This window comes from Rousettus aegyptiacus, unplaced genomic scaffold (assembly GCF_014176215.1).
Source record: "Rousettus aegyptiacus isolate mRouAeg1 unplaced genomic scaffold, mRouAeg1.p scaffold_m13_p_10, whole genome shotgun sequence".
In the NCBI taxonomy this organism is placed as follows: Eukaryota; Metazoa; Chordata; class Mammalia; order Chiroptera; family Pteropodidae; genus Rousettus; species Rousettus aegyptiacus.
In genome coordinates, this window is record NW_023416285.1 from 72,813,493 (window position 1) to 72,825,635 (window position 12,143).

At 32.3% G+C, this 12,143-nt stretch overlaps 1 protein-coding gene across 2 annotated transcripts in view; it reads right to left on the reverse strand.

Annotated features, from left to right (window-relative positions):
• The window catches only part of NSUN7 (NOP2/Sun RNA methyltransferase family member 7), a 38,195-nt gene that overhangs the window by 10,267 nt on the left and 15,785 nt on the right, over window positions 1-12,143 (reverse strand). For both annotated transcript variants that reach the window (XM_036228012.1, XM_036228010.1), the window contains exons 8-10: window positions 8,274-8,417; window positions 5,263-5,364; window positions 3,600-3,717 (exon numbers count right to left, since the gene is read on the reverse strand). In XM_036228012.1, coding sequence (XP_036083905.1) covers window positions 3,600-3,717; window positions 5,263-5,364; window positions 8,274-8,417 — 364 coding nt within the window. The remainder of the gene's footprint in view (window positions 1-3,599; window positions 3,718-5,262; window positions 5,365-8,273; window positions 8,418-12,143) is intronic.

The following is a 12,143-nucleotide window of genomic DNA, read 5'->3' on the forward strand; positions in this document are numbered from 1 at the left end:
GCCATTTTGATTACTGTCGCTTTGTAGTATAATTTGAAGTCGGGCAGAGTGATGCTTCCAGACTCGTTCTTTTTTTTTTAGGATAGCTTTGGCAATTTGAGATCTTTTGCGCTTCCATAAGAATCTCATGATTTTTTGTTCTATTTCTTTTTTAAAAAATGCTGATGGGATTTTGATGGGGATTGCATTAAATCTTTATAATGCTTTAGGCAATAAGATCATTTTAACTATGTTGATTCTTCCAATCTGAGAATATGGAATATCTTTCCATTTCTTGTATCTTCTTTGATTTCTTTTAAAAGGGTCTTATAGTTTTCATTATATAGGTCCTTCACAAGTTTCATTAGATTTATTTCTAGGTATTTTACCTTTTTTGTTGCAATTGCAGAAGGAATTTCTTTTTCCACTTCTTTTTTTGACACTTCGTTATTAGCGTATAGGAACACTATGGATTTTTGAACATTGATTTTGTATCCAGAGACTTTACTGTATTTGCTTATTGTTTCTAGTAGTGTTCTTGTGGCATCTTTAGGGTTTTCTATATAGAGAATCATGTTATCTGCAAATAGTAACAGTTTGACTTTCTTCATTTCCTATGTGTTGCCTTTTATATCCTTCTCTTGCCTATTGCACTTGCTAGGTCCTCCAATGTTATATTGAATAACAGTGGCGACAGTGGACAGCCTTGCCTTGTTCCTGATCTTAGAGAGAAGGGTTTAGCTTTTCACCATTAAATATCATGTTGGCTGAGGGGTTGTCATATATGGCCTTTATTATGGTATGGTACTTTCCTTCTATACTGATTTCGTTAAGTGTTTTGATTATAAATGGATGCTGTATCTTGTCGAAGGCTTTTTCTGCATCTATTGATATAATCACATGATTCTTACTTTCTAATTTGTTTATGTGGTGTATCACATTCATTGATTAGCATATGTTGAACTATCCTTGTGCCCCTGGGATGAATGAAGCCCACTTGATTGTGATATATAATCATTTTAATATGTTGCTGTATTCTGTTCGCTAGTATCTTATTTAGGATTTTTTCATCTGTGTTCATGAGCTGTAATTTTGTTTTTTTTTGTGTTATCTTTTCCAGGTTTTGATATCAGAGTAATATTGACCTCATAAAATGAGTTGGGAAGTATTGCCTCCTCTTCAATTTTTTGGAAGAGTTTGAGGAGAATAGGTATTAAATCTTCTTTGAATGTTTGGTAGAATTCACTGGTGAAACCATCTGGTCCTGGACTTTTAGTTTTTGGTAGGTTTTTGATGATTGTTTCAATTTCTATACTGTGATCTGTCCAGTTAGATTTTCCAGTTCTTCTTGATTCAGTCTAGGAAAATTGTATTTTTCTAAGTACTGGTCCTTTGTATTTCTGCAGTGTCTGTCGTAATTTCCCCCTCTTTCATCCCCTATTTTGTTTATTTGTGTCCTTTCTCTTTTTTCTTTAGTGAGTCTAGCCAGGGGGTTGTCAATTTTATTAACCTTCTCAAAGAGCCAGCTCTTTGTTGCATTTATTTTTTCTACCATTTTTTTTTTTTTGTATTTAATTTCTCTTATTTCTGCTCTAATTTTGAGGATTTCTTTCCTTCTGCTGACTTTAGGCCTCATTTGTTTTTCTTTTTCTAGTTTTTTTTTTTTTTAAGATGAAGTGTTAGGTTGTTTATTTGGGTTTGTTCTTGTTTTTGGAGATAGGCCTGTAATGATATAAACCTTCCTCTTATGACCACTTTTGCCGTATCTCAAAAGTTTTGATATGTTGTACTATCATTATCATTCGTTTCTATGTATCTCTTGATCTCTCTTTTTATTTCTTCTCTGACCCAGTTATTCTTCAGTAGTATGTTGTTTTAGAGCCCTCATTCTTAATGCCCTCACACTATGCCACCCAGTCAGTGGAGAGCAAATGTGCCCAAATTCATTAACAGAGAAATTAAATTTAGTCAACAATGAGATCCTATCTTTTTACCCACCAGACTGGTAAAACTTACTTTAAAGTCTGATAAAATCTAGCATTTGTGAAACTGTCAGGAAAGAGGTTTATAAGAGTGTATATTTTGGTGTGTAATTTGACAATACCAATTAAAACTTAAAACGTGCATAAACTCGGTTGCTGGTAAACCTGGAAGACTGTAAGTTAAACTGTTAAGAATGGTTATATCTAAAAGGATGACATTTGGTAAAACTTGTTCTTTTTAAGTTAGTATTGCTGTAATGTTTGAAGTTTTTACAATAGGGGACAAGAAAAAAAAGTTGCATTGACATAGGTTAGTATCATGGTGGCTAAAGTCCAAAATGAAGTGAATATTTCTGGGATATTAAAAGGAAATGTTAGCACCCGATGATTAGATTAGATGGCTTATAATATTGCTTTCGACCCTACTACAAATTCTACTACTTTGGGAATTAAGAAATGATTCCTAGAGCCACATAGTGTACTTTTCTAAGCAATTCATAATTTCTTTTGACAGTATCCCCAAAAAGTAGTTATAAATCTCTTAAACATATACTCTCCAATTTGAGTCCAAATCCCAGATCATTCTGTCCTTAAATATTACTTGTGTATTTTATACCATATTATATGTTAATAATTATTCATGGCTTATCTGAAGTAAACTCTATGAAATAAAATACAAATGTTCCTCCATTTCTTGCCACCTTAGAAACCTTATTCCTGACACATGATGTCATCCACATTGATAAATTTGTTTATATACTGTAATCATTTTCTTTGCCACTAGGTGGTAACTTAGTTAATGCTATGTTGAGAATCTTAGAAAATAAGGTTGGCTGTTAACACCAACAGGTGTTAATAAATAAGGAAGTAAAGTAAGAAGGGAATTACAGGTATGATTAACATGTCCATCTGTGAATGGGCAAAGGAAAACTATCAAATTAAAAGAAGGAAGCAAACCATATGCATATTAAGAGTTTACTATAAGCATTAAAGGGAAAGTTCAGAACATGAGCAATAAGTAAAAAATAGAAGGAAACATTTTAAAATATCTTGTCAATTGTCACAGTCTTGAAGAACTAATTGGTGTCACAGATTCTTAGATCTATTCTTTATCTTGATGTCCACATTTCAGATGTAGTATTACTGATTTTCTTCTCTACCCCTAGTTTACTGCAGCATTTTACCCAGAAGCTACAAAGTTATTTAGGCTATTTTTACTTCAGTTCTTGTGGGTACCAAAGGCTAAAAGGGTCTAAAAAGTGTATGTTTTCAGATAATAAACATCCAATTTTCTCTCTAGTTTCTAAAGTTATTTTACATACTCATTTTTCTACTGAGGCACAGACGTATAAGTTTAGACTCAATTTTTCTAGAAACCAATTAAGTCAAAGCCAAAATTTGATTTGGATTTAGCTTTAACAATACAATAGAAATCTAGTGTATAAGAGAATGCTCATATTAAACCATTGTGAAAGCTCCACAGAACTTACATTAAAGTTGTAACAAGTTAGGCCGTTTGGTGATATTAAAGTCTAACAAAAAGGAAATGGAATGTCTTTATACAACTTAGAAAATCATAATTTTTCATGATCAAAAATATTTGGCTGAGTTGTTTAGAGAAATCCTGTTCTTTCTTACCTATAAGGTTGTACTTTAATCCCATGCTCTTGAAATTCCAGTGCTTTCTTAACAACAGCTTCATTTTCTTCTGGATAAACTGAGCATGTACAGTAAACAACTGCTTGAGCTTTAGTAACTATATTTAAAGAAGATATAATTAACAAAATGACTCCATTAACAACCTTAAACAAATCTGCTATGTTTCCAAACATCTGTTTATTTATACTAATACTGCATGGTTTTTATGGGAATGATTTCCATAGATGCTTGCATGCGTTAGTAATGTAGTCTGTGGCTTATAAGTAAAGTAAATCTAACTGAATTGTATGAAAATCGGAAATTCAATCAACGTGACCAACCTAGTTACAAACAGGTTACCATGAGCTCGATACTTCCATCCATGCTTCTATAAGCTGTATCACATAACCAGTTAAAAGGGTTCTGGAAACACAGACAGGTGCAAATTCCAATTCTGTTACTTCCTGCTGTATGAACCTGGGAAAATTACTTAAACTCTCAGATTTTTTATCTGTAAAGTGAAGTAATGCTACTCATTTATTCACACCTATCAAGCACCTATTCTGTGGTAGACACTGTTCTAGCCATTCAAGATACACAGACAAAAATCCCTGCCCCTGGGGAGCTTATTTTCTATGTTTTGTTGACATAATAAGATATAAATAGAAAAATTACATCATATTTTTAAGAGGTGATAAATACTATAGAGAAAAACAAATGGAGAATGGTTAGTTTCTGGAAACAATACTATAATTTAAAGTAGAGAAAACATTTAAAAAATATGTACAAAGTTCCTAGTCTTCCAACCAACTTAATTTCATAGCATATATATATATATAAAATATATACACTATCATGTTTAAATTAATGTTTATTAGTAGCACCAACTAAAAGGACAGACCTTTTCTGTGCTTTACACTTTGTCTTATTTCTACCTCATGTATGCTGTATCTTTATATATTGAATTATTGATACTCTATAATTATCTTTAAACATCTGGAGGTCAGGATTTATTCATACTCATATCCCTAACATACAACTTAATGCCTGAACTACAGTAGGCATTTGATGAGCATGCACTGATTTAATAAAAGTTTATATAATTTCTCAGAGACTCCTAGATTTACATCTCCATGTGTAGAAAGGCAGTGGTACCCAGTAAATGGTACTCAAATCTAAATGCAGTGATCAAAGCAATAATATAAATACTTATTAAAGAGCCTTGTTACTCAGACACCAAATCAAGAGATCTAGGCTTTATTTGTAATTGCATCTCTCTATTCTCAATTTAGCACTAAGAGAAATAAGAGTTTGATTAAAATTTGGATTGTAAAAGAGTTGTTAGGGGCAGGCACACTGACAACAGAAAAATTACATCAAGAAAACAAAGAAAAATAGAGAAAATAAAACTGTACAATAATGGATGTACATAATTAGTTCACTTATACTTGCTAGCCTCTGTTAAAATGATAGTAAAGCATAATTTTTATAGAAAAATTAAATTGGTAAAAATAAATATTGTTAATTGAAGGTGCTAAGATTGAGTGTTTTGGGAAATCCACTTATGGTTCACGCCCCACCACCTGAATATAATAGAGAAATGAAATATTAATATTTCTAAGGTTTACAACATATTTTAAGGTTGCACTGATGACAAACTTACATTTCATTGCATGTGTTAGCTGTTCATATTGCTGTTGAGCAAGAACATGAAGTTTATCTTCTGATGTGCCTCCTTGAGAGAAATCTTTAAGTAAACCTGTATCTAAAAGCAAATCAATGCTTTAAAATATATCACTATTACATGTTTTCCATATATTGCTATTACCACATTATTTAACTTTTCAGCAATTTTCCCTATTATAAGAATTTACATGAAAAATATTTATTAAAACTAAGTATAGTATTATAAAATGCTGACTTAAATATTTAAAAATTAAATTGACAAAAGTAATTTTAATTTTAATTTTGTTTTTTATTTTTTTCTCCAAGTTCTTATGAGATAGTCATCCAACTAGCCAAGTAAATCATTTATGCACAGAAGAGAAAATGCATTCGGTCTGGAGACTAATAGAGAAAAAGAGAAGATATTGATTTTCCAAGGTAGAAACTGATGGGTTATTGTACGTAACATCTGAGTAAGAATACAAAAGAATATAATTAAAAACATTAACTTAACAAAAGAAATTTTGGAAGAAAAAAATTCAGAAAAGCAAATGCATGTCTTCAAAATAGATCAAGAAACAACAGATCAAGAAACATTTCATTTCCAAATGATTTTAACATATTTCTTAATAATCTTAACTAAGACATGTTGAATACTACTTTATATAGATTATTTTATTCATTCAACAACCCTTTTAACACTGAGAAAACTGTTGAAACTTACATTGAACAACTTGCTTAAGGTCATATCACTACTAGTATAGAGCCAGGATTCTAGCTCAGAAATATGACCACAGAGCCCAAATTGCTAACCTTTGTATTATTCTGCTTCTTGGTAAATCTCTGGACTATGAGAGCCAATTTTTATTTTTATTTATTTTATTTTATTTTACCATATATTTAACTGTTCCCTATTCCAGTAATATCACTAAGGTTAATTAACTCAATTTCTTCCCAATTTAGTTTTACACTTCATATTTTTCTATCTCTAGGACAAAATTATTCATCACTCTTTAAAGTACTATACATTATTATACTCTAAAACCATATCAATAACATTTTCATCCCATTTTAAAATAATTACAAGTTGTTAGCAATGACCAACTTCATATATTACTCAATGGTTCTAATAGTTTTCAATGTTAAAATGTTTTCCAAAATGAATTTATGGTTGCTTCTCTTCCACCCAGTACCTAAGTTTGATAAGTCTGGATCCATTCTCTAAGTTTATGGCTACTATTTCCACCATGGTCTCTAAGTCAGCAGCTCTTTAAGGGCTCTGGCTATTATTGCCTCCCCAGAGTAAGTTTCCTTCAAAAGCCATCATTTTTTCCAGGTTTTCCAAAGACCACTTCTTGTCTTATCCTGTCACCTCAATATATTAGCATTACCTAGGAAACTTTTTACTTTCTCCCTTTTCATCATTTGTAGTTTCCCTTGCGCTTTTCCCCCATCCTCTAGTTTATTTTTACTCATGGCTTATTTAATTCTTCATTCCCATTTCAAGATGGCCCAGGATAAGGCCAGAGTCTCACAGTTCTAAGCTTTGCTTCTCTTAACTGTGATGCTTATTATAGCTGCTGCTATTTCTTCCCCTCTTCTTTCAGTGTCTAATTGTCTGATAATATCCTAAATTAGTGTAGGAATTTTCTCAGCCTACCACTCTTCCACTTGAGTTAGTTATTCTTCTGTTTAACTCTCACTGGAAAGAAATTTTCTATAGTAGGTCAAAATTCCACATGATACAGTATAAGTCCAATTAAAGATAATGTAGTTCAATGGGGGAAAAATATGCTAACTGATCTGAGTTTAAATCCAAGCTTTCCTACTTACTATCTACATGACCTTAGGCAACTTACTAAATTTCTCTGAGTCTTGGACTTTTCCCCTCTGTAAAACAGAGTTAATAAAAATAACACTGTACTCAGAAAGTTATTGTGCATATTAAGTGATAGTGCATGTGCCCTACCTACAATGTTAACTAAGACATAGTTGTGCTCAATAAATATTAATTCCTTTCCCTCCATTTTTTCCTCCATTTTTTAATTATGTCCTTGCTAGAAACAGAAAAGTCACTCGCCATATTCTGAATATTAGTGGAATGTCTTCTTTGGCTAATATTCAAGTTAACCCTATCTATGCCTTTCAATAGAAACAAAGGATTAGAGTAACGATTGGTTTCAGTTAATGCAGGGCAATATACTACGATTAAGATAGTGATCCAAAGTGCCGGCCTCAAAGTCAGAGTGGTTGTGTTTAAATCTGGGCTATGACACCTACTGGTCAAATGACTTAGATTCTGTATTCGTAAGATAGAGATAATAAGACCGTTTCATTGCATTCTTTTGAGGATTTGATGAAATAATCCAAGTACAGTGCTTCACTCAGTGCCTTACATATAAGTGCTCAGTAAATGTTAATATTAAATAATATTTTAAAATTTATTAAATAAGCAAAGAAAATATTCCTAGATTTAATATTTAATCTGAGGTATTCATAGCATAAAACATACATACTGGGGGTTAAGGAAGTCTTGAGTTTGAAAACCTGATTATGACTCAATTAGGATTGTATTTAAAATATAGTTTCTAGAATCAGGCAGCTCTAAATTTGACTTCTAACTCTGCTACTAACTAGTTGTTTCACCTTATAAAAATGAATTAATCTTTCTGATTCTGTTTTTTCAATCTATAAAATGCTGATAAATTATAATGCCTATATCTTGAACTCTGGAATGTGCTGAATAGCACAATGGCCAGCATCTGTTCTGATTACCAACATCATTCCAATTACTAAATATTTTGAATATAACCTAAACCAATATCTCACAGGATTGGTTTAAGGATTAAATAAGGTAATGTATATAAAGTACATGATAATATTTTATACATGGAAGCTATTAATAAATCAGATATATCTGATACATTTAAATAATTTTAAATAATTTTATTTTTTAAATTATTATCAATGAATTTCAATAATTTAGAAATTAAAAATTAAAACAAGTACCTTCATGCTCATTTAAAATAAATTCCACTGGATTACTAACACCCAGTCCTGAACAACGAGGTAGCAGCAGAATCACTTTAACTTTCTGTAATCTAATATCTTTTGATTCAATGTTAAGAAATGTCTCCTGAAGTATTTCAATATCTGGGAGGAAAAAAATAGAAAAATTAATGTAAAAATATTAATTAAAAGTCAATGCAGTATATAAATATACCTATTTAACATTATACATTTTTAAATCTTCAACACCACCAAGTTATTTTAATGTAGTCAGAAAAGAGGACTAGTCTTCTCTGATAACTTCCCAAAGTTAGTATATGAATTCTTAGTGTTTTCCCCTCACTCGAAAGAATGATTTTGAGGTTTAAATATTTTCTACATAAAATATAATTTAAGTTTTCCATTCTGAACTTCAGATTCCATTTAAAGCAGTATGCCGTATAGGAGGAAAATGGCTTTGGAGGCAGAAATACCCAAGTTTGATTCCGACTTCATTATCTACTAGCTGTGTGGCTAAATCTCTCAAAGCCTCTGTTTCCTTATCCGTAAAATGAGATAATGATGCCTACTTCACCTAGTGTGGTGAAGACTGAAATTAAGTAGTTAAGCTTAGCATGATGCCTAGTCTACACTAAATGTTTAGTAATGGTTATTTCCCTTTCCCATTTTTCTCCCCTTTTTTATTCTGTCCTCCCCAGAAAAAAAATAGGTTATCAGTAGTATTTATGAGGCGCTGTGTAAGGTCCCGTAGGGACCTTGAAATTTAGCTTAAGGGGGTTTGCCCTCCCTCAAGTTATGATTCTCTATGCCCCTATGTTAAGGCCACCCCTCCACTTTCACAATGGCTCCCATTTCCTTCACCTGCCGAGGAGTCACTGAAATTGTTTCACCAATCCCATTCCTCTTGCCTGGTCAATTTTTCCCTGTTCCTATTTGTCTCTTTTGAAAAAAATTTTTTATCAAGTAGGCCTTTTCCTTTTTCCCATTTTTAACTTTTTATTGGAAACATTCAAACATATACAAAAATAAACATAATATGTAATAAATTCCCAAGTACTCATGATGGAGCTTCAAGAGGGAACCATTCATGCCCAATCTTGTTTCATCTATATCTGTACCTGCTTCCATCACCCCCATATTATTTTGAATCTATAAATATTTCACTATATATTTCTAAAAGATAAAAACTCCATTTCAAATAAAGCCACACAAAAATTTTTTTAAGATAATTCCTTATTATATTCAAATAACAGCATCCAATCATGGCTCAAATTTTCCAAGTCACACATCAAAAATGTTTTACAGTTTGTTTGAATTGAGATCTAAATAAGGTACACATGCTGCAATTGGTTGACATGTCTTATTTTAAACTTCTTTTTATAGGTTCCTTTTTCTTACCATTTATTTCTTAATGAAATTTGGTTATTTGTACAACCAGAGTTTCCCACAGTCTGGATTTTGCTAACTGCTTCCCTAAGGTGTAGTTTCACATGTTCCTGTCTTCTGTGCTTCCTATAAATTAGTAGTTGGATCTTGAGAAGCTTAATTAAATTCGGGGGTTATTTTTTTTTTTTTTTTTTTTTTTTTTTTTTTTTTTTACTTTTCTTTATTCCTTTTTGTGTGTGTGAGGAAAGGGGAGCAAAACTACTTCACAAGTGGTATCATATTCATCAACTAATTTGCCTTCATGGTATCAGCAAATGGGTTACAATATACATGATAGTCCTTCCCTTATCCATGGTTTTGCTTGCCACGATTTCAGTTACCTGTGGTCAAGCATGGTCCAAAAATACTAAATTTCCCCAACCATCAACATCATCTGCTCCTGACATCCAACCATTGACATTGTCATGGCTTGATGATCCAGGATCACATGAAGCAGAAGATCCTCCTCTGATATTGCCAGGTTGTTAGTAGCCTAATGCTACATCACAATAGCTATATCACTCATCTCACTCCATTTCAGAATAGAGGTATTTTATCGTTTCATATCTCATCACAAGAGGAAAGGTGAGTACAGTACAATAAGATATTTTGAGAGAGTGAGACCACATCCATAGAACTTTATTACAGTACGTTATAATTATTCTATTTATTATTAATTAATTAATCTCTTACTGTGCCCAGTTTATAAGTTAAACTTTATCATCAATATGAATGTATAAGAAAATATACTATACACACGGTTTATTTAGTCCTGTCTGTGGTTTTAGGCACCTACTGGGAGTCTTGGAACATACCCTCTATGAGTAAGGGGGGGACTACTGCATTCTGATTCCATCATCCCTTTTTCACCTATTACCTGGAATACTTCTAAAAGGGGAAACTTCCTTTCTTCTACTGTTTGGTTACACAGTGGTTCTTATTTTCTCTTGTTAACTAGGTAAAAGGTGGTCAACTTTTGAGAACTCTAATATGTACACAGGTAATTAACTGCAGAGTAGCCACTACCCACTATGGCTGAGAGAAAACTGAAGAAGGACTTAGAAAGTCCGAGGAGTGGGGCTCCTGCAAGGCTAAGATTTAGATCTCTGAGAAGAGGGCAAGGCTAGGACTTCTGCATGGCCGCCTCAGTCTTGCAGTCTTGCAATGTCTCTCTAGCACCTTCTAATGCAGCAACAGAGAAATGGAGTATGCGGAGTATGGTTGCAGTCTCACAAAGTAGGCAAAATGTGGGTTTGGGGCTAAGAAGCAATAATGTAATACATGGCCGGCTTCTGAACCCAGTTTATCTTGATTCTTATCCCACTTCTCTAGTGGATCCTTTGCTAGATCCCTCTTATTCAAATCCCTGACATCTAAGTTATATGTTCAACTTCAGTGATTAACTAATTTTCCAAAGTAGTACAAATTTCTAATCCCACCAACATTGAGTATTCCTGATACCCCTTGCCTTGTCAATACATTAATTTTAATGATTCTGTGGACAAATGATGGAAGGTCATAATTTTAATTGCATCTCCTTGATTACTAGTGAGGTTGGGTACTTTGACACACTTTTTCTCATTTGGATATACTCTTTTGTTAATTGTCCATATTTTTTTGTTAATTTGTAAGAACTCCTTATACACTATGGATAAAAACTCTTCCTCAGTTCATAGGCTCCCTCCTAGTTTGCCTTTGCACTCCCTTAATGCAGTTTTGTTTTGTTTTGAATTTACTATAGACTAATTTATCAATCTTTTCTTCGATGACTAGTGCTTTATGTGTCCTGTTTAAGAAATCTTCACCAACCCCACGTCATGAAGTGTTCCTCCTATAATAAATTCTAGGAGACTCTAGATTTGTGTATATGGTATGAAGTAAGGGTCAGGTTCATTTTATCCCAGCACTATTTACTGAAAAGACCATCACTTCCTCAATGCTCTGCATTGTCAAGTATATGATGTTTGCTACATAGATATTGTGAATGTTAAATTTTATCAAATTTCTTTTCTGCATCTATTAAAGAGATTATATGCTTTTTCTACTCCTATTGTGATTACATAAATTGATTTTTAAGAGTTAAACCAACTTTGCATTTCTAGAATAAACCCAGCTTATTTATAATGTATTATCATTCTTATATATTGCTTAAGTTTGCTAATAGTCTATTATAATATTTCAGTTTGCTTGCATTTATTTTTTACAACCCGTCACATGACACTGGCCTGTAATTTTCCCTCCTTTAATATCCTTTTCAGGTTTTATCAAGGTTATAAAACAATCTGGGATGGAATCCCTCTTTTTCTATTAAAGTATTATTTCTTCCTTTAGGATTGAAGTATTTTTGTTTTGCTTTGTAGATGGGGGAGATTTTCAATTATGAATTCAAAAGACATTAATATCCACTAATTTTAAGATCTCAATAGATATGAGTATTCAGGTTTT